Consider the following 20,123-nt stretch of genomic DNA (forward strand, 5'->3'; position numbering starts at 1 on the left):
TTTCCATGGAAACAAGTAGTACCATCCATTCATTTTTTTTTTATCAGAAAAGTTGACACATTGGTTCTAAAATTGAAATTATCATAGTTTTTTTCAATAAGACACAAATCAGTTGCCACTATTCCACAGGTTAAAATGAGTAGAAACACAACTAAACAGATTCAATGTAAACTCAAATCTCTTAAAAATGCTACAAAATGACATAAACACTATGTAAATAGATAGTTTGTTTTATCACACCAAAATTTGAAACATGTTCTTACTCTCTCCATCCCTGGTGAAAGCTCCTCTCTGCTTTTCCTTCACGACATCATCTGGTGACGGGGTTGAAAAATCAAACGGTTCAATTATGACTGATTTGGTCTTGGTTTTTGGCGATAGCAGCGTCTGATGCTGGTAAGAAAACTGCCTGTGCTGACGGGCATTCTGCTGGTTTGTGTCAATTACCGCAACAGGATGGCTCACGCTGGAGATTTTGGCGATGATTTTCAGAGATTCAGGCAACTCTTTAAATGTCAGTTGACAGCAGAGAGCCCTTGCAAACATGGAAGGAGTTCCACTGAGAGACACGTCAGAGTGTTTGCATTCAACGGTAATGTCTTCCATATATGGTAGTGCGGTTTCTGTAGTGTACATTTCAGTTTCTTCTGAAGGTTCAGTTTTTTTATTCCGGTCATTTCGTCCTCGGCGCCGTGGTCCACGTTTTGTTTTCAGCGCAGTCATAGGAGATGGAACGGAATCATCATTGATATTTGCATCTTCTAATGGTGGCGGTGTTTTTTGAATGGCGAGAAAACTAGAAAGTGGCATGGCCTCACCTAGTCCAACGACTGGTTTGGTTGTGGTGGCTGTCCCTGTTCCGACTAAACCAGAGAGTGATATGCCCTGATTTAATGAGCCACTTGAGCCAACAAGACCAGCGAGTGGAATGTTCTGATTAAGCCCGATCACTGGATCTGGCTGACAAGATTGTACCTTCCCTGGCAACATTAGAGTTGACAGGGGTGTACTGGAATAACTTTTCATGGAATCAGAAGTTGCAAAACTTCCAAATGATAAGGTCGATAATGACCCAAGAGTTTGTGTAGTAATATCTGCCATACTGGCTGTATTTCTATCAATGTCCTGCTGCACTAGGCTTGCTAGCGAACCTACCTCTAGTGGAGAACCACTTGGTTCTTTTACACCTGCAACAGCTTCACCCAAACTACTTGTAAAATGAACACTGTCCTCATTCTTTAAGTTTGGTTGATCGAGTAGAATGCTTCCCAATGCTAAATTTGAAAGACCGATTGGTGTAGATTGCACGACCCCAGTTGACACTGGTTGGGAACTCTCTTTATGTGCTGAACTCGCTAATGATACACCCTGAGGGAACACCCGTAGAGGACTTCCTGGCTGATTACATGTTGAATGACCATCTCCTATAGTGTCTTTATTCTGTCCTGGCAATGTGAAGTCTGCTGCACTGCAGAGTCCAGGAGGCACTGACTCGCCTCTATTATTGTACATGACATCGCATTTATCAGTTACATGTTTGTTCACATGCTGCTCAGCTAAGGAAGCCAAGCTAAGACCACCTAATCCACAAAGCAACTTCTCTCCAGTAGAATCTACATTCTTTTCCCCTGAGACATCCTTCAAAGTGCCCTGAGAGACATCACAGTGACCGCTAAACCTCGCACTAATCTTTGTGCTATCTGTTTCAGTCAAACTAACATTTGGCTGAAGTGTACTCTCTGTTAACTTCAAAGAACTAAGACTCGTACTCGCGAAAAGTTCAGACAGACTTGGCAGTTGACCTCCAGATACTGTTGGCATGACAACTGGCATGCCAGGATCCGGAATATATGGTTCCTCACATTTAGAGTATGTCAATCCGGAGAGTTTATCGGATAACATCTGGATGGAAACCCCTTGGCTTTCGGGAATGGGTGAATATATTTGGTCAGTCGGGGTGTTGGGAGGGGTTTGAAGATCTAATAGTCTTTGTCTGGCTTTGGGATTAATGGCTATACTCTCTGTTGAAAGAGAGGAGTCGAGTAGCGAAGAAGGTCTAGCAACACACCCATCAGGTGATGAAACACCCTCAAAACCAGGTGGGGGCTTGGTATTTTTGTTAGTAGGTTGTATGTGTGTGGAATGTACTCTAGAATGGAATGTGGAGTCTTACCTTACCACAGCCAATTATCACCAGGGCAGTAGAGATTTATTTATAATCAGAACAAGCAAAGAGGTAAGGCAGGAACATATGCAAAGAAAAGTAAAAAAAAAAGGCATTCCTTAAGTTTGATGAAAAATTGTATTTTTTTAAAAAAAATCAACAAAAATGTAATTAAATAGAAATATTTTACTTTTATGTAGATATACAATAAATAATTGATAATAATAAATAATTTTAAAGAGAGCCAAATATTTTTAAAGCGGAGGGATCGTCTCTTGCGTACGCACAACAATTGAGTCCCAAGCGATGATAACAACGCATGCTAACGCAAAGGCTCATGGGTAGATGCTTGTTTGTAAACAACGACACACTATGGCCATCTGATGCATACACAGGTGATGACTCCCTCGCTTTAAAGTGCCTGCTAAAAGCTTCCACGTATGTCCAAAATGGATGGGAAAAAAATACACCAGCAGGTGATGCATTAAATAACAAGTGGTCGTAGAATTGAATTGTGGAATCCATATTGCATTATGAATGAAACATATAATCATTTTTATTTCAATTAATTTAAAATATGTTTATGAACATAGGTAACCACATCTAATCTGAAGAGAGAAATCTACTAAATCTACCTCAGTAATATGGCAGACATTGATGGCTCCATAACCATAATCTGGTTGATTAATGCTTCTATAAATTTGTTTGCTATCATTACCTGCTGTTTTTCTTTTTGTGAAAGGAGCAGCAAAATTAGCTGCTGCTCTAGGTGGTGCAGCTCCCCTAGGTGACTCAGTTTGGTTCAAAATGGCATCCAGGGACCTTTCAAAGTTGAAGTTGTACTGTATGATGACATCAATCAGGACATGCTCTGGGATAGTGTCTCCAACAATATTACGGATTTCCTCAAGACATGATTGTAGTTTTGCTGTAAGAGAAAAATATTTAAAAAACAAGCTTAGAAAGAGCCATTAAAGTGCCTGCAAAATGTTTCCACCTATCAAGATACCATAAATATTGAATAAGTTTTAGAAGTTGGAACAGCATAAAAATAGATGGAGCATTCATGTTTAGAAATGTTGGTTCGATTGAACCATTTTGTTTTGAGCATGATGCCAGAAAATTCAACCACCAGTGACAGTGACAGCAATGACGCAAACAATGACTTTGAAATTGTTAACAAAAATAACAAAATCAAGACTACAAGCGTGATAATTGGCTGCACATTTCTTCGTATTAGAGACTGTGACACCCCCGCCCCACCAAAAAAATAATTGAGAAAATTGTCTAATAGAAGCACATGTACACCAAAAAATCACATTTGTCGTACACTGAATCATTGTATTGTACTTATTTACACCAGAAAATGAAACTATACATGACACAATTAATTTTACCACTGCAAAGGATTCTGGTGTGGGTCATGGAAATAGCTCATTAATAATAATAATAAAAATAAATTTATTTATTCATCCTTGGTGACTGGTTCACAACAAATCTAGTCAACCACAAGGCCCATACTATAAAAATGAACATAACTACATAAAAACTTGATATAGATAAAATTAGTGAAAACAAAGTTTTTTGGGACTACTTTATTGCAAGAGTCAGAATACATACTTTTGTAATGGTGTTATATATTACCTGATCACCCAAGTGTATTGATATATAAAAAGTAGTGCCGTGAGTCACCACATCACTAACATATATACAAAATTATGAGGTATAAATATAAAAAAAAAAATTAATACTGCCAGCAGCCTTAATTTTTGGGTGTAGCTTGTTCCACAACTTTGGTCCTTGGTGCAAGAAACTCTTTCTATAAAACTCATTCAAATCTTAATTTATTTTGCCCATAGAAATACCTCTGTAACTTAAGTAGGCAAATATGCTACTGATAGAGCAAATACAGTATAGAGAATATCAAAGAACATTGAGGCAAATTTGTTGAGCATCAAGGCAAATGCATTTGATGCCACTACAAAGTTAAAGATCTGCTTGACCGTATGCTCTAATTTCAATTTTCAACTTTTGTATTATTTTGTGAGTATAGTTTGTGGGGCCATGCATGGCACAGTTCCTCTTATTATCAAATTTAAGATATATAGTTTTGTTTATAGTAATATAATTGGAGAATAAAAACATGTCAGAGATATGGATCCAGAAGCTGATGCTTGATTAGGATGATTTTTTAACATTAAAATGATTGACATTCAGTCATCTTGTATCTGATCATCAAACGAGTACTTGTCTATATGGAGAGATATTGCCCTGGAAACAGCAACAATTTAAACAAAATGGCCATAATGGTATGTATGATGTATGTGTGAAGTTTGAATGTAATTGGTCCAGGCATGTCTAAGATATACACACGAATGCACACACAGAGGTCAATCTGTAAGTCCCTGTTTTCGGACTGCGTCCGAACGGGGACTAATAAAAATGATAATAATGCACAATACACCTACCTTCATCTACAGAATTTAATTTGGGTTTCTGATAATCTTTGGAATCACTGAGTGGGTTTTCGTTATCACTGTTATCTTCGTCGTCTTCCTGAATGGAGTTATGACTTGTCATGAATGAGGACAGACTGTGATCTTGATGACTTCTATGGTATAAGAACTCATCCGCTGTAAAAGTAACAACATTCTTTATAGGTAATCGCACATGTTTTAGACGATTACACTTGCATAGACACAGGTTGATAAAAACTGGCTGTTCGTTTATACCCAGAGATAAAAAAAAATGGGGTTGTTCATTATTGCAGTCACTACTGTGGAATACTTTATTTTCACTTGGAATTAATTTTCGCTATTTTCGCTGAAGGAATGATTCAGTGAAAATAAAATCCAGCGAATATACTTTTTTTCCTATACTGTAAAATGACTCATTTTCACTGGGTTTAAATTTCACTGATTTAGCATTTCAGGCATATTCAGTGGGTTTTAAATTCACGGTTTCGTCATTTAGATAATGTGTTCTGTGCTAAATTTTACATATTCACTGTGTTTTAATTTAGCACATTTTTCCAGTCAGCGAAATAAGCAAAATGAAAACCCAGTATTACATCCAGTGTTACAGTATTTTACATTCAACTTGTCAAAAGTCATTGAAAATGGCATGATATCCTGGATGTTATAATACCATGGGGAGCTGTATGTACACTCCCGTATAAAATCACAACCAATACAAAGCTTAGAAATTTCCAGTACAAGCTTATTATGAAATTTTTGCCTTCTAATCAACTTCTGTATGCATGGAATCTCAAAGATTCTCCACTATGCTCATTTTGTGAAGAGGTTAAGCATTGGATTAGCATGTTAGTGAAGATTACTATCACTTATTTTGGGATTGTAGATTTATATACATTTTTTGGAATTCAGTTAGAAAATGGTTATCCTCGTTCACAGAACTCATTTTAACATTAAATGCTCTAAAATGTATTCTGGGAGATATTGATGAGCATGCTAATCCAATGCTTAACTATGTCCTACTTATAGGTCGTTATTATATATTTAAGTACAAGTTACAACACATTATGCCAAACATTGTAGGTTTCAAATCCTGTGTAAAACAAACCATTGATTTGGAAAGTATCATTGTGAAAGCTCAGAAAAGAAGAACAAAGTTTCTAAAGAAGTGGGGGCCTTTTATTGAATATTATGATCTGTAAATGTTTTTCTGTTTTCTTTTATTGTTGTTTTGTCTGTAATTTGTCATTGTAATTTTTGCATAATGAATAAAATAAAAATACAGCATAGAAATATGAATTGAAATATGTAATTATGTAAGAATAATGTACTACTAATAAAGGAAATACAGTAATTGCCAATGATAACACTATGGATTGCTCATTATTGTCATAATATTTTAGTGTTGCCATGGTTACCTGTCGATGGGGATATACCATAGGAGTCATCTTCCACAGAATGACCGTAGATATCGTCATATCCTGCATACTCTGAAAGAAAAACAACAATTCATCATAAATGACTTCCTGTCAGTAATTTATCCCTGCCCCCTTGTCATTTTGAAATCACATGAAGCCAATGAGATTCAAGCCTGCAGGCACAACATCTGTCCCACTACTGTCCAGCAATGTTGTTGTAGGAAGGGCTTCTGTAAATCTAAGACTTAATTTTAAGACTAAACAAAATATTGTGGTTCCTGTAATATGCTTTTCAAAAATAGACTAGGAAGCTAGGGTATTTAATTTTTTTGTATATTGTTTGGGGGATATAATTGTATTCCATTTTTCTTGCATCTAAGAACTGTTTCACAGATATGAATGTTATATAAATCATGTTTAATGTTGTTTGTAATTTCTGTCAAATCTCATTCAAGCACTGCACAATTTTGTCATTTAACCTTTTTACCACCAGACTTTCTCAGTCCAAATTTATGTGCATTTTTTTTTTCAGTATTTCTAGAAATGAACCCTAATTTTGGAGCCAACATACAAAATTTTAGCTATTTTTGTCCCAATCTTCTGAGGGAAAGTGCAGACTTTAAATTTGACTATTTTGTGATGAAAAAAGGGTACTGGTGGTGAAAAGTATAAGGCTAAAAAATATTTAGATTCAAGCAGTCATAATAGTGTTGGTCGGTTATAGGAATCTTATCACACATTTTTTTTTCTCGCCCATGATATGACAACTGTGAACTAAATTTCTTGGATTGCCAGGATCTAATGTGCAAAATGTAAACCCAAATGGCTGCTTTGTCTACCATCTTGAATTGATGAAAGTTGATGTGCTATAACACAAGTTTGGACTTAATTGGACAGCATGAATTTGTCACAATATATCGCAACTTGTATAGTAAAATCTGTATTAGAAGCTGCATCCCTAATAGAAGTCCCACCCATTCTTTTTGAACAATTGAGAACAAAAAATTCATCATTTCTCATATGTGTAGAGGCACTAATATAAACTGCATCCCCTCTGTTGCATTGTACCATTTCAATAGAAGTTGCAGCTTCTAATACAGATTTTACAGTAGTCGCCAAGAAATCTTTCTCACAACCGAAATGTTGATTAATCCATACTTTACTAAAAACATATAAAAAAAAAAAGAACAGAATCTTGAACTTGTACTGTATTTATCCGGCTAAGAGCCCATGCCCGGACAATTGCCCACCCCCCACTTTTGATAAAATAAAGGAGTTGAGGTCATATCCTAGCAAACGCCCAGGGGTGTTTTTTACACCTGTAATAAAATAAAAAAACAAAAACCTATTTTTGTTCGTTGTATTAACAGTGTACTTCCTTGCAGTTTGTTTTGATTCTGATAACAAAGTTTGAAAAATAAATGTCAATTGCATAAAACGAGGAGTGAACGCAAAATAGCTGTGACATAAATAGAGCAGTGCGTTCACCACTGTTTACGTAGTTAGCGTCGCCGACAATGAAACCAATGTTGCAATATTGTAGCAACCCGTACCTGGGAGAGTGGTTTAATGCAAGTTGTTTTGGCTTTATAAAATTTTTGCGAATCCATAACTGGGGCCAGCAATTTTGCAATGTCATGCCGAAGACTGCCAACTTTTTTACCATCTTTCACCACAGCTATTGCATTTCATGGAAAATATTCTTCTGTCGTTGGAAAAACAAATCTTCCTATTTCAAGCCCACCGCGATATCCATATAACTTGCTGAATGGTAACTTTGACTGTGATTGATGAACGAACGCCTAGTCTGATAAAAAAGCGATGTTGAATTTACCTCCATGACGAAACACTAGTAGTGATGTCATTCTTAGCCAATCGGTAAAGCGGATGCTTAAAGGTCAAAGATGATTGCCAGACGGTAAACAAAAGCATCGTGCGAGTCGTTTGCTGCGACCCCATTTTTCTTGTCTCTTTATTCTGATTAGACGTGAATTAAAAGTGCCAAGCTACCAGACAGCGAAATCCGTGAATTAAATGTGCAAAGTCCAAATTGTGTGGGACGACATCGACAAACTTCAAGACGAAGCTATAGGGATTTTAGTTCGATCGCGACAGTGGCGCCGACTTGGAATTTTTGGGTTTTGACTTTTACGAAGATAGCAATGAACGTACAAATAGAGATCTTAGAAGGTTTTTTTTCTAACAACTATGAACTTTCGTAATTTTACTGCGTAAATTATTATTGATTGATCCGGCAATTAAAATTGTTGAAACCGGAAATAATTCACGCATATGGGGCGGCGCGTTTGTCGACGGGGATATTCTAATTCAAATGAATCTTCACTGTCGATTTTTATTATTTATGGTTTTAATATTTGTCACATTCTAAGCAATAAATTATGTCTTGTTACACTTCTAATGCTGCATATTGTTCATTAATTTTTGTTGCATGTTTTTATTTGCCGTTTTTCACCCTGTTGCAGTTCGATCTGCGTGTTGCCAATTTTCGCGATTTTTTGTTTTTTTTGCTGGGGATATCCGGACAAAAGCCCACCCCTTCTTTTTGGCGATTTTCCATGTTCAAGACCCTGGGCTTATACCCGGATAAATATGGTATGTCCAGCATGGTCTACCGGTATTTCTTTAGCCTTGGCTATGTTGTAAATTTTACCTTTAAATATATACAAAGCCAGTATTTTACAATTCTTACAAAATTAATTATTACAAAAAAAAACGCGACCTTCAACTATGCTGACCCAATTCACCTTGGAAGCATTGCAAGGTAGAGCATAATACAGTTAAGCAACTTTTATATAATGACCATGAATCAGTAGTCCAGTGTAATACATGTAAAATAAACTGTATAAATACCACCCAACCAATAACCCTCGACATTTGGTCAAATAATTCTGTGTATGACAAAAAAATTATGAATTCAAAAAGTGGGTCGAATGAATAAAAACATCACCAATCTCATGACAATTTATTGCATCAGAATGAATAAATAATGCAGTTATGTGAATGAACTTTGTAAACAACATCTGGTGACCTGAGGTACATTTGTCATGCTAGGTGTTTTTACATGCATTAGTGCTAAACCAATGATACTTGCATACTGTGTACATTGATATACATGTATATTTAAAAATGTTCAATAGATTGGAATACAATAGCATGGCTGCTCGTAATGAAAAATTGTTACTAATAATTACCTAGTCAATTTCAGTTGTTGAATTACTTTTAAATTTAAAAATTAAACTACATATGACGTTGTAAAAGTTCACAAAATTATACGCATCTTATGTCCCAGTGAATGATTAGAAATATTAGTACAAAGTACTGTTAGTAACAGAATTTTTGTTCTGATCTGTATTGAATCCCACTGAATTGATTGACTTATTTGAGACACAAATCATTAGCGATGTGTCATCAAAATCAGGGATGGCCTTACAACAGGGTTAACCTGAAATGAAGGTGATTTTTCACTAATTTTGTTTCATTAGGTGTACTGATTATGGAAAAGTAGACGGAAAAATACTGATAATAAGCAGTTAATTTTCCCATCTTCCTTCTTTAAAAAAAACAAAACATAGCAAAATCATAAAAAATTGCAAACAGGCATATATACACTGAAGTCAGCAAAAGCATGTGTGTGATGAATTATTTATAAAACTAAGTATTAAATGGTAGTTGTACATTGTATATTAATGAACCTGAGCATTGAAGTCAGTATAATCATAGACCTGAGAAAACAAGGTCTATGGTATAATGCATTCTAATTTATGTGTGATCAATTCATGCAATGAAGTTGAATAGCGACTGACCCACTCGATAGTTACTTTTAAGGATACATGTATTAACACATTCAGTCAGTTTTATCCTTTCGAATTATGAATATTTTTCAAGGAAAAATACAATGATTTTCATATTGCTCTGGTGACTTTACTTGCCATGTTCCATATTATATCATTGTTTGCATGAAATAAGGATGAGGTGAAAGTTATCCTGCAATGGTTCACGCACACTGGACACAGAAGGTGACCTTTCTGTCTTGTTCTTAGTACTTCTTAATTATGGAATCGACTTATTTAGCAATTATATTGGCTTAAATTTTCTAAATTCCATACATCATTGCAAGAATGTCCTCCAAATCTGTCTTAATGGATTAAAATGACAATAGAAAACAAACAAAGGGCGGTTTCATGAATGTAAACAACATACAATATTGTCCTGTGTTTCCCTTGTGCGATCTCAGGGATCCCCCCTTGATTAAGAGAAAAACGTGTGATCAAAATAAAAAATACCCAAATATCAAGTATCTCAAAGCGGAAGCAAGTCTAATCAAGTTTTAGTTGAAATTGGATTAGTTCCATACTAAATGACAACACATGCCGATGACGATATAATATAAACAGGATAATTATTGTATAAATAGATTCATGTCGATATGAAGTGCAAAGTGCAGAACAAAACCATTTTGGTCACAGATCGTGCCACGCATTTTGTACGTGTGCAATATCACCGACAAATGTCGCAAACTGTAGGTTTTAGCACTGTCGTCAACATCTATTTTTAAATTTGCCCACTTACCGTCATCGAAATTTCGATTGCGAATATTTCTGTGCCTCGACATATTTGTCTTGTTGCTCGACCACCTCAAAGTACCATCATGAGATTATCTGAACTCTCGAAAATACCAATTCTTTCAATGGAAATTGCACTTTCAAGCTTCAAGACCGCCGCCATATTGGAAAAGGGCGACCTCAAGGAAACCCGAACATTGGTTGACGAACGGCAGATTGGGTTGAAAGGATTGGGAGATAACATTTTAAGAAGAGGGGTATTAGTTTCTTTAGAAATAAACAGTGGTCTGTTGTTAGTCAAATAATAAACACAAATTTTATCAAATATATTTAATTTAAAGTTTAAATGTTCGTAGAACAGATTGTAGCGTTTATCTGTTAAAATTGTGATGTAGGCTGTGCTTTTAAATATGTACTTCTCCCTTTTATACTAGATCTCGCATAAGTTTGCGGGTCCGAGATTTGAACGAGAAATCGGAAGCCATGCTCGTTCTTTTCACGAATTGGTTTGTCAACTAAGTGAGCTAGGTATGGGAACTGTGGTCTTTTATTGATTTTTTTCTCAATTTGTTAAGATTTCCTGCCAATTAATAAAGTCAGCCGATGCTATATTAAGTACTCTTCAATTATTTTCAGGCGGTAAATTAACAAAATGCAGAACGAAGCCGGAGAATGCGTGGATATGTACATCCCTCGAAAATGGTAAGTCGAAATATTGTGACCACTTACTCAATCAACTTAAAATAATGTTACATATGATCGTTAGAAGGTTTATTTTTTTCTTGGGTTTATTATGAAATTTCTATTTCAACTTTGATTTCAGGGTTCATGTTAGGGGTGAAGGGTCTTTGAGGAACTCTTTTCATTTGAACTTATGGTAAAATATTGATGTCTCTGAAAAAGTGTGAAAATATTAGACTATAGTTGATTTTAGGATTTACTAATCATTTTATTATGAACTAATCCAAGACTAAATGTTTATCATCAATATTGCAACGAGTATTTTTGAATACAAGTGTTGGGTACGGGGATGCAGAGCCACCATTTAAAACCAATTCATTATTATTATTATATGGCCAGTGATAATTCACTTTTCATTCAGGATTTCTTGAATTGTGTTTTATTGGTTTGTGATTCTTTGCTTCATGAATTTGGGGCTTGAATTGACTGTTGTCCAATTATATTTTAATAGTATCCACATTGTATCTTTCCTGTTTAGTATTATAGCTAATTATTTTTGTGGCTTGACGACTGAGCTATATTTTATCAGGCTTCGCAGAGCAGGTTCAATTTGTAAACTTATAGATAACGCAACGTCTTGTAGTATGTAACTCGTCAAATACCGTTTATTGTCAACTGACTAAGGTTAGAACAATACAAAAAACTACACTCTTGACAGTGATGTAGATTTGTTTTTGAGTAGAAGGTCAAATAAGAAAAGTAGATGGTACAAATTTATATTGAAGCTGAAATAGCGTGTGCTGTAGGCACACGCTGCAGCAGGTGGCGCTGGGGTTTGGAGTTGGTCTGTTAGGGGGTGTGTCCCCTCCCATGTTTTGGAGCTTTTTTAATAACGGGGTCATTATTCATGCAATTTTAAGCTAATAAAATGTTAATTCTACAAGAAATTTGGTGTGTTTTTCTGTGTATATTCACCACTGTGATGTATTTTTATTATAATTCTGTGTAATTACAAGTAAATAACTACCATAAATCAGTAGTTACATCGTAAGCTACTAGTAGTTCTTTATCATTAATCCACTCGTGTGAATATTTTGTAGTTGAATCCCCGTGTTTGACCGTGATAGAATCGCCTTTGAAATTTGATTGGACGAACCATGACAAAAATAAAAGTGCTTGTTATGTTTATCGACGTCTTCAAACAATGCAGGAAATGCTGACACTAAAATGTTATTCCCATCCTGTACTGACCGCATATTTATTTTTTTCGATCCATCGGCATCATTCTGTGAGGATTTCAACTTGGTACCGACAATCAAATCGGACGAAGTTGAGCTCAGTGGGTCACATTGCCGATCGCTGGTCATTTATGGAGTCACCAGCGACGAGTTAGCAAAACCGTCAGCTTCAGTTTGGTTGCACGATTCAAACGACTTGAACATTTTTTTGATCGATGACTGTTCATGCTGGTTCGACAATGCTCCCTTTCGAGTAGATGATTTGTTTGTCAACATGTTGACTAAACATAAAAAGAGAGGGCATAAAGCCATAGAAAACCAGAGGTCAGAATGGAGGTAATAATGACCTCATGCACATGTGATTGTAATTAACATATCCGAACAACGCCGAAAGCCTTTGTGCATACCCGAATAACGTAAAACCCGGAAGTACGTTACATTTTCAGCGAACGTCTACAGATTTACCAGTGTCGCTTTGCAAAAAGACTGTCGTAGCTCTTTGAATACGTGAATTCGTTTTTTAAAACTGTTAAAAGTATTAAATACGCTTCCGTGTATACAGAATATAATTTTAGGATTTTTTTATTATCTAAATTTGTTGTTTTATAATGAAAAAATAGCCGGTATTTTCACCAGAGTAGGCGGTCGTTTTGACCGGCTACCGGCTTATATCTACATCACTGCTTGAGCTCGTGAAAACTCCTAAACAAGAACTCAATCGAACAGTAATAAAATTGGCGCCCTGAAGTGGTAGGCAGCCTCTTTCTGGTACCAGTCTCTGATTAGTTGTATTCATCGGTAATAATTGGCGTTCTCGCTACATCCAGCGACAATTTTGTCCTAGAAAGAACCTATCCTATATTTTTTCAATGAAGAACAGGTTCTCCAATTTTTGGGTATAAAATTTCCCACACATACCCAACCAACCCCCACCCTTTCTCTTGTATTGCATGGACTTCCTCTGTATTGTTGCTACCAGGAAACTTAAAACTTGTCTATTTGCATAGTCCAGGTGTAAGATACTTTTAAGAAAATCCTCAATATCTGTCAGTTATATTCAAAGAAGGTATCGGAATGAGTATCATTAACACTATCATTTTTTACATTTCAGCTCAGCATCAAACAGAATTATTGCTGCTAAGGATCATGCCTCAATTCAAATAAATTTAGCAGAGGTAGGTTACATTAATGTTTTTAAAATAATATATATATATTTGCTCTAATAGAAGTGCATCTACAATAGAAACTCGTGTAAGCCAGCAAGTGCATATATAGTTTACTGGTTTATTAAATTACAACATTACAATAGGAACACATATGCTATTTCAGGGTTCTCCACGAGGGTTTTTTACAGGGCGCTGCGCCCTGTTATCTGAAATTGGCGCCCTGTTTAAATTGTCAGCGCCCTGTTATATTTCCTGTGCGCCCTGCATGGTCCCATACAAAGAATTGTTTACAAAACAGGTCAACACTCATTGTCTTCCAAAGATGATTCATCGTGCCACAGTCCCTCAACACTGTGGGACTGTGATCGTGCTCAGGGTAACTGGTTCATTGTTTTAAGGTGCAACTGTGAAAATTCTGGTTTGTTATCGTAGCAGGTCACCGTGAGGTGATAACACCACCAAACAAAAAGTTACAAGTTTTTTTCAACACGATTAAAAAATGAAAATGTGGCCCAGAAAAGTGCATTACCGTACCCATATTTTTACTGCCAGGGTGACGTCAAATATATAAAATCGTTATCGGTAAAACCATTCGTTAAACATAAGGTCTATGGTTAAAACCAAGTTCACGCCGTGACTAGGTAGCGGCAACATCGTCACCGCCGAGTGGAACAAAGGCAGCAACCGGGCAGCTATGCACTTGCATGATCGGTAAACGACCAGCGCAGCCGACGTACCATCACAGACATTGCTGATCACCAAGAAGTCCACACGAATGCTTGCTTGAACATGTAAATGTTTATATTTAAATGTCACTATTTAAAGTTGAATTTTCTTTAAATCACGATTTAAAAACCCCGGTAAAACGGCCATGCTTTCAACTCGCATCATAAGTGGAAGAAATAAATTTACTTGTGTTCTTTTGGAACAAATATTCTGATTGGTTGTTTTTCGCGTCAATGCGTGGCTTTGGCCAATCAAAAGCATCGTTACATAGTATCAGGGTGCACACAGTAAAATGAACTGTTTCCGGGTCATAGCTGTTTTCAACGAAGCAGACATCAACAAACTTTTGATTCGAATGAAAATTATTCTTTTAAATATGTATTTTGTTTTTTTATACCTAATTCTATTATTTTTGATAGTAACTGTTAACTGCAGATCGAAAATCTTCTATTGTGTACATTTTATTTTGTTCGATCACCTTGGTTTTTGGTGCCATTCATGCAAGTTTTTTAATGAACCAATTACGAACGTTTGTGCGACATATATTTTATTTTGCTTCGTCCAAATAAATATAAATCATAAATATACATTTTTGCTAATAATTAAATAAAGCATGTATGTATCTATTTGGGAAAATAAATTAACAAACTTGTTACGTTTTTTTCTGGACGCGATCATTACTTGTAAAGAACTGATGTCGCCGCTTGAGGAATCGTGCAGCTAACTTAGTTGATTGAAGTTGAAAAATCAGCTGATTGTACGTGCTGACGTTTACTTAATAATAGCTCTTCAAAATTCCTATTCATTTTGTAATAATAAATATATATTATGCATATGTAATAATATGTAGATTAATAGATTTTTTGGTTTCCTTTTATCAACATCCTTGCCAATGATGCACGTTACAAATGTGCCACGCCCACTTCACATTGGCGCGCCCTGTTTAATTTTCAAACCGTGGAGAACCCTGTATTTATGTTAAATCATGCGCTTCTAATAGAGCAGATAAATGTATAGTACATTTATTGGCTGGCATCAAAACGACTTTTCCATATCATGCTAGACCATATTGGGGCAAACATTCCACAAACGCACTCCAAAGGGTCTTCAGCTACAAAATTGTACACAAAAAATATATTAGAAATAACAAATTAAAGTGAAATGATTGGCATTGAGCTTTTTGTCCTTGAGGCGGTCTAAGGTATGTGAAACTTTGACGGAGGCAGTGATGCCAAACGAGTTTTTCTTGGTGTCTTGTATATTCTAATATTATACATCTGTCACCGTAACGCCATAAGTTATAGCGTGCTGTAATTTTGTGGTATTTTACGGGGTGTTTTCATCCTACCATATTAAAAAATGCGAATTCCAAATATGGAAAGATTACGCGTGCAAGCATCCTCTAATAGTAAAAACAAACATGGCTTGCCACCAGAGTTTGACTGGACTCCATACAAAGAAATTCACTGATTTCTGTTTTGGATTTCGGCATTCCCTTGATGTATCCTTGGATGGAAAAGATGTATAATAATGTTATAACGAGGATACCTCAAAATATGAACTCAGACAGTACACAGTCACATCAACCTCTGCTGCTCGTTGGTCAATACTCCAGCTATACTGTCTTCGTGCATGCTTTGAGGTATCCTCGTAATAACCTCGCATTATTCCAAGGCCATTTTATAAATTTTGGCCGTGAAAACTATACTATAATAACCAACGAAATACAAGTTTAGAGTTATAACATCAGTTTCCGTGTGCGAATTTATTCCTTGGTTTCCCAGTGTTCTAATATTTATGCAATGAACCCCTCGCCCTCCCCTATGCAGATGAAATTTCTAACATAACAGGAACTCGTAACTTGTCAATTGCTGCTATCCTATGTTATTACTGAAGCTTGGCCGAAAAAATCACATGCAAATTTTATTTAATTTTCTAGGTTGACGAAACCACAGGTCGTTACAATGGTAACTTCAAGACATACGCTTTGTGTGGAACTATCAGACGAATGGTAAGCTTTTTTTTTTCGTGCACATTGTTTGGTATATATGTTAAGCAAAACTCAAACTTTGCAAACAAATCCAGTACTTAACCAAACCACCAAGCTGTATCAGTATTTTTGAGACAGCTGTGCATTTATTTTTCTATTTGATCATTAAAGACGCATTGTCTAATGGAGCAACTATGGTGTAGTCAAACCTGTCTTATGTGACCACTTTTTAGCAACATTTATGCCGATTTATCTTTGTTTGGGACACAAAATAATAATTAGAATGCATAAAACAATTTGTAATAATTACAAGTAATATTTATTGGATTTTCATTTTGATAAAAAATGTGTTTATGTATAAATTTGTCAAAATTTACGAGTTGGCAATGCATGAAAAAAATGCTCGCACATATAAAGACCTCCTGTCCATAAAGGCCATTTTAATAACTCCTTTGGGAGGTCACTACACAGATTTGACTGTCATGCCAATTACATGCATTTGGTACCAGTACTTGTTCTCATCTATAGCCGTTTATACTATATTATTTACCAGGGTGAATCAGATGATTGTATTAACAGATTAGCCGAGGAGGACGGTATTATGGCCAAGTAAACAACCATCAAGGTATGATGCTATAAATTATTGAATTCTATCAAAATTTCACACAAGCCACTGTTTTGCGAATTTAAAGCGAGAGGGTCGTCACCTGCACACACGAGGGAACTGAGTCCCAAGCGACGATAACATGCGCTCAAATGCAAAGGCTCATGGGTAGACGCTTGTTTGTAGACAATGACACGCTGTGGCCATCTGACACATGCGCAGGTGACAACTCCCCTGCTTTAACCTAATTGTACCAGCATCACTGTTCATACGGATTTGGTGAAAAAGGAAAAATATTAACTACTATTTGATTTTCTTGTTCATAGACTCATCAAATTTGTGAGAATTGTCTCTTGTAAAAAAATAGTTTGTGAAGTTATAAATGACCTCACAATGAATATTATTAATATTGTTTAGTTGCACTCTTGAGATCATTCCACTAGTGTGCCCTCACGCTTGTATTTTGTGGGTGCCCTGAAGTCAAAACAAAATTCTGAAATCAATTTGAATCAGCTTGTTTACCCGCTGGGGAGGTTGGTTCACAAGGAAAAAATGAAATTGTCTCTGACTGTATTGATGAAACACAAACAAATTGTCGTGGCTGCCAATTTCAATCGATTTTACACATATTTATTTTGATTTTCTAAGTATACTGCCTCTGGGGAATGAATTCAAAGTGTGATTCCATTTAGATCCGGAATGGTTGATGCAAGAGTTCCATTTTGCATGAAATCTATGCATTCTTGCCCCTCTTTGTAACTATTGTTCTTACCCAGCACATGTATAGTTTCCCCTCATGTATAGTTTCATAGATTTGTGCTTTTTGTTTTTTGCAGGATCAATAATTTCAAGAACCACCAGGATGATGTTCCGTATTAAATAGTGTGCATTTCCATGTTTTTAATTTGGGAATAAAAGCAAGCTACACTTACAAAGGTCTCTTCTTTTTTACTTGAGTAGCAAGGGGGGTCATTCTGATTCATATGCCTTGCTAAATGCTCAATATCACCAAGTACCGGGTAGTTCTGTAGATTTGGATATAATTCAGTTTTTCAGCTTCTTAATGTGTCAAGTTACTGAATCGCACACAGGATAGTATCTCGTTTGATTAAAGCAAGATTGTCGTCACCAGGAATTGAGTCCCAAGCGGTAAGGCACATTAAAAACACAAAGGTTCATGCGTAGACACTTTTTTGTAAACAATGGCACGCTATGGCCATCTGACGTATGTGCAGGTGACGACTCCCCGCTTTAACGTCACGTTTTGATCAGTATAATTTGTGATTGCCGTTCAGATTTGATTTTTGGCAAGATTACTTTTACAATCTGTGGGTAACCACGACGTTGATTGGTTGATACATATAGCACACTCTTAATCTGAATATGCTAATTTACCACAAACAATCGATGACTGTTCTCTGTGCACACACTTTATCAGCTGATAGTTGCCATGGAGACGGAAGTGTGACTGTCCTTTTCTTGTAACTGAAAACATTTACATGGTTATTGAGTTAATGTTTCCAGACAGTAAAAAAAAAGCCACAAAAATAATAGGAAGGTAACTCGGCTCACTGGTAGATGCATTGCAGTTCTGTCATCAACAGGTGGTTGGCTGGTAAACTGTTAGACTATCGATAGGTCCCCTCTGGTATTTAGAAATGGGTTTTCACTGGAAACCTGGGTGGTGCATTGCTGCAAAGTGCAAGACTAGATCTTTTGCCACACAGCTATGTTTTTTCCAGTGGGATACCAAGGAACTCTTGTCAGCACTATGACACGTCTGTGCTGGTGAAGGCTGTCTTGTCTGAGGTAACTTCTGATTACAGACTGAGACTTGTTTCCCACTAGATACGTTAGTGTTGTACATATAAACTCTGACCTGTTCATCTTTCGAAGTTGGAAAGTTTAAATCTGTGCTACTACTGCTTGTCAGTCGCCGCGATGTGTAGTCCCCTGTCTAGAAACTGACCTTGTGATCCGAAAATTGGCAAACTACCTGTCCTAGGGAGTCTGGTGAATAGTCACTTCAGGTTAATAGTAATATAATGGAGAAACTCCTAATTAAGAACGTTTTCAACAGTTCCAGAATCGACTACATGTATGTTACTAAACAACATTCTGGATGGGTTTTCAGTTTCCCCCAGTCTTGCCTCCATGTTTTGACCATGATTACATTTACCGAAACGATGAACATATTAAAAGAATACATATATAAGCCTCATATTTCATACAATATTATTTATTTAGTTAATAACCAATATACCACTAGCTTATGGCCAGACATAAATGTAATCACACTTGTCTATACAAAATATTAGCAGCCATTTTTCAAATAATAAAAGTAAACAACCTATTTTATACAAACTCATTAATAAGTAGAGTATACCAATGTACCACTATCTGATAACCGAACATAAATGTCGCCATGCTTGCCTTTACAAGATAATGAGCACCCACTTCAAAAATGAAAGAATGATTCAGTGAAAATAAAATCTAGCAAATGTATCTATATTTTCATTAAACTCAGTGAAAATAAATTCTATACAAAGTATTTTCAGCTTATTTTATACTAACTTGTTAACTAGACTATACTGATATATATCACATCCAATAAAATATTTGCTCTTTTGAAAGACAAAATACAATTAGTAGTATGAAAAACATTTTTTTTATACAAAACTAGCTAACAACCACACTATACAAATAAGTCAACAGGTGTGAATCACATACACGATAAACTTTTTTTTTTTTGGTCACTGCATTTCTAAAATAAGTAACACATTCTGAATGTTTCTATATCCTGTTCCACTGAACCAATTGCACTTGAGTAGACCTCTTGTCCAGTTATCAAATATTCTAACAAAACTGTTAATCGAGCGCTTGGTTGATGTGTGATATTTACAGATTGTAAATTTTCAGTTTGTATGTGATGATGTACATGTAGATCGTTCGATGAAATAATGGTCTTCAACCCCATATGTGTAAGCATGTGCTGTTTCAGATTACCAGACCATATAAAACACTTCTCACAATGCTTGCACCGAAATGGTTTCAACCCTGTATGCGTGTACACGTGTTG

At 35.9% G+C, this 20,123-nt stretch overlaps 2 protein-coding genes across 2 annotated transcripts in view; one reads left to right on the top strand and one right to left on the bottom strand.

The window, feature by feature from the left end:
• Positions 1-10,812, bottom strand: part of LOC100372603 (uncharacterized) — a 33,254-nt gene extending 22,442 nt beyond the window's left edge. The window contains exons 1-5 of the mRNA XM_085493200.1: positions 10,647-10,812; positions 6,057-6,128; positions 4,633-4,797; positions 2,883-3,092; positions 264-2,168 (exon numbers count right to left, since the gene is read on the bottom strand). Coding sequence (XP_085349326.1) covers positions 264-2,168; positions 2,883-3,092; positions 4,633-4,797; positions 6,057-6,128; positions 10,647-10,689 — 2,395 coding nt within the window. The 5' untranslated portion in view covers positions 10,690-10,812. The remainder of the gene's footprint in view (positions 1-263; positions 2,169-2,882; positions 3,093-4,632; positions 4,798-6,056; positions 6,129-10,646) is intronic.
• Positions 10,813-11,079: 267 nt separating this feature from the next.
• LOC102807857 (small ribosomal subunit protein eS21-like) lies at positions 11,080-17,979 on the top strand. Its single transcript, XM_085493199.1, has 6 exons — positions 11,080-11,167; positions 11,276-11,341; positions 13,670-13,733; positions 16,390-16,461; positions 16,994-17,065; positions 17,881-17,979. The coding sequence occupies exons 2-5, from the start codon at positions 11,292-11,294 to the stop codon at positions 17,051-17,053; spliced, it is 246 nt and encodes an 81-aa protein (XP_085349325.1). The 5' UTR covers positions 11,080-11,167; positions 11,276-11,291; the 3' UTR covers positions 17,054-17,065; positions 17,881-17,979.
• The last annotated feature ends 2,144 nt before the right edge of the window (positions 17,980-20,123 follow it).

This window comes from Saccoglossus kowalevskii, chromosome 18 (genome assembly GCF_978046115.1).
Source record: "Saccoglossus kowalevskii chromosome 18, keSacKowa6.1, whole genome shotgun sequence".
In the NCBI taxonomy this organism is placed as follows: domain Eukaryota; kingdom Metazoa; phylum Hemichordata; class Enteropneusta; family Harrimaniidae; genus Saccoglossus; species Saccoglossus kowalevskii.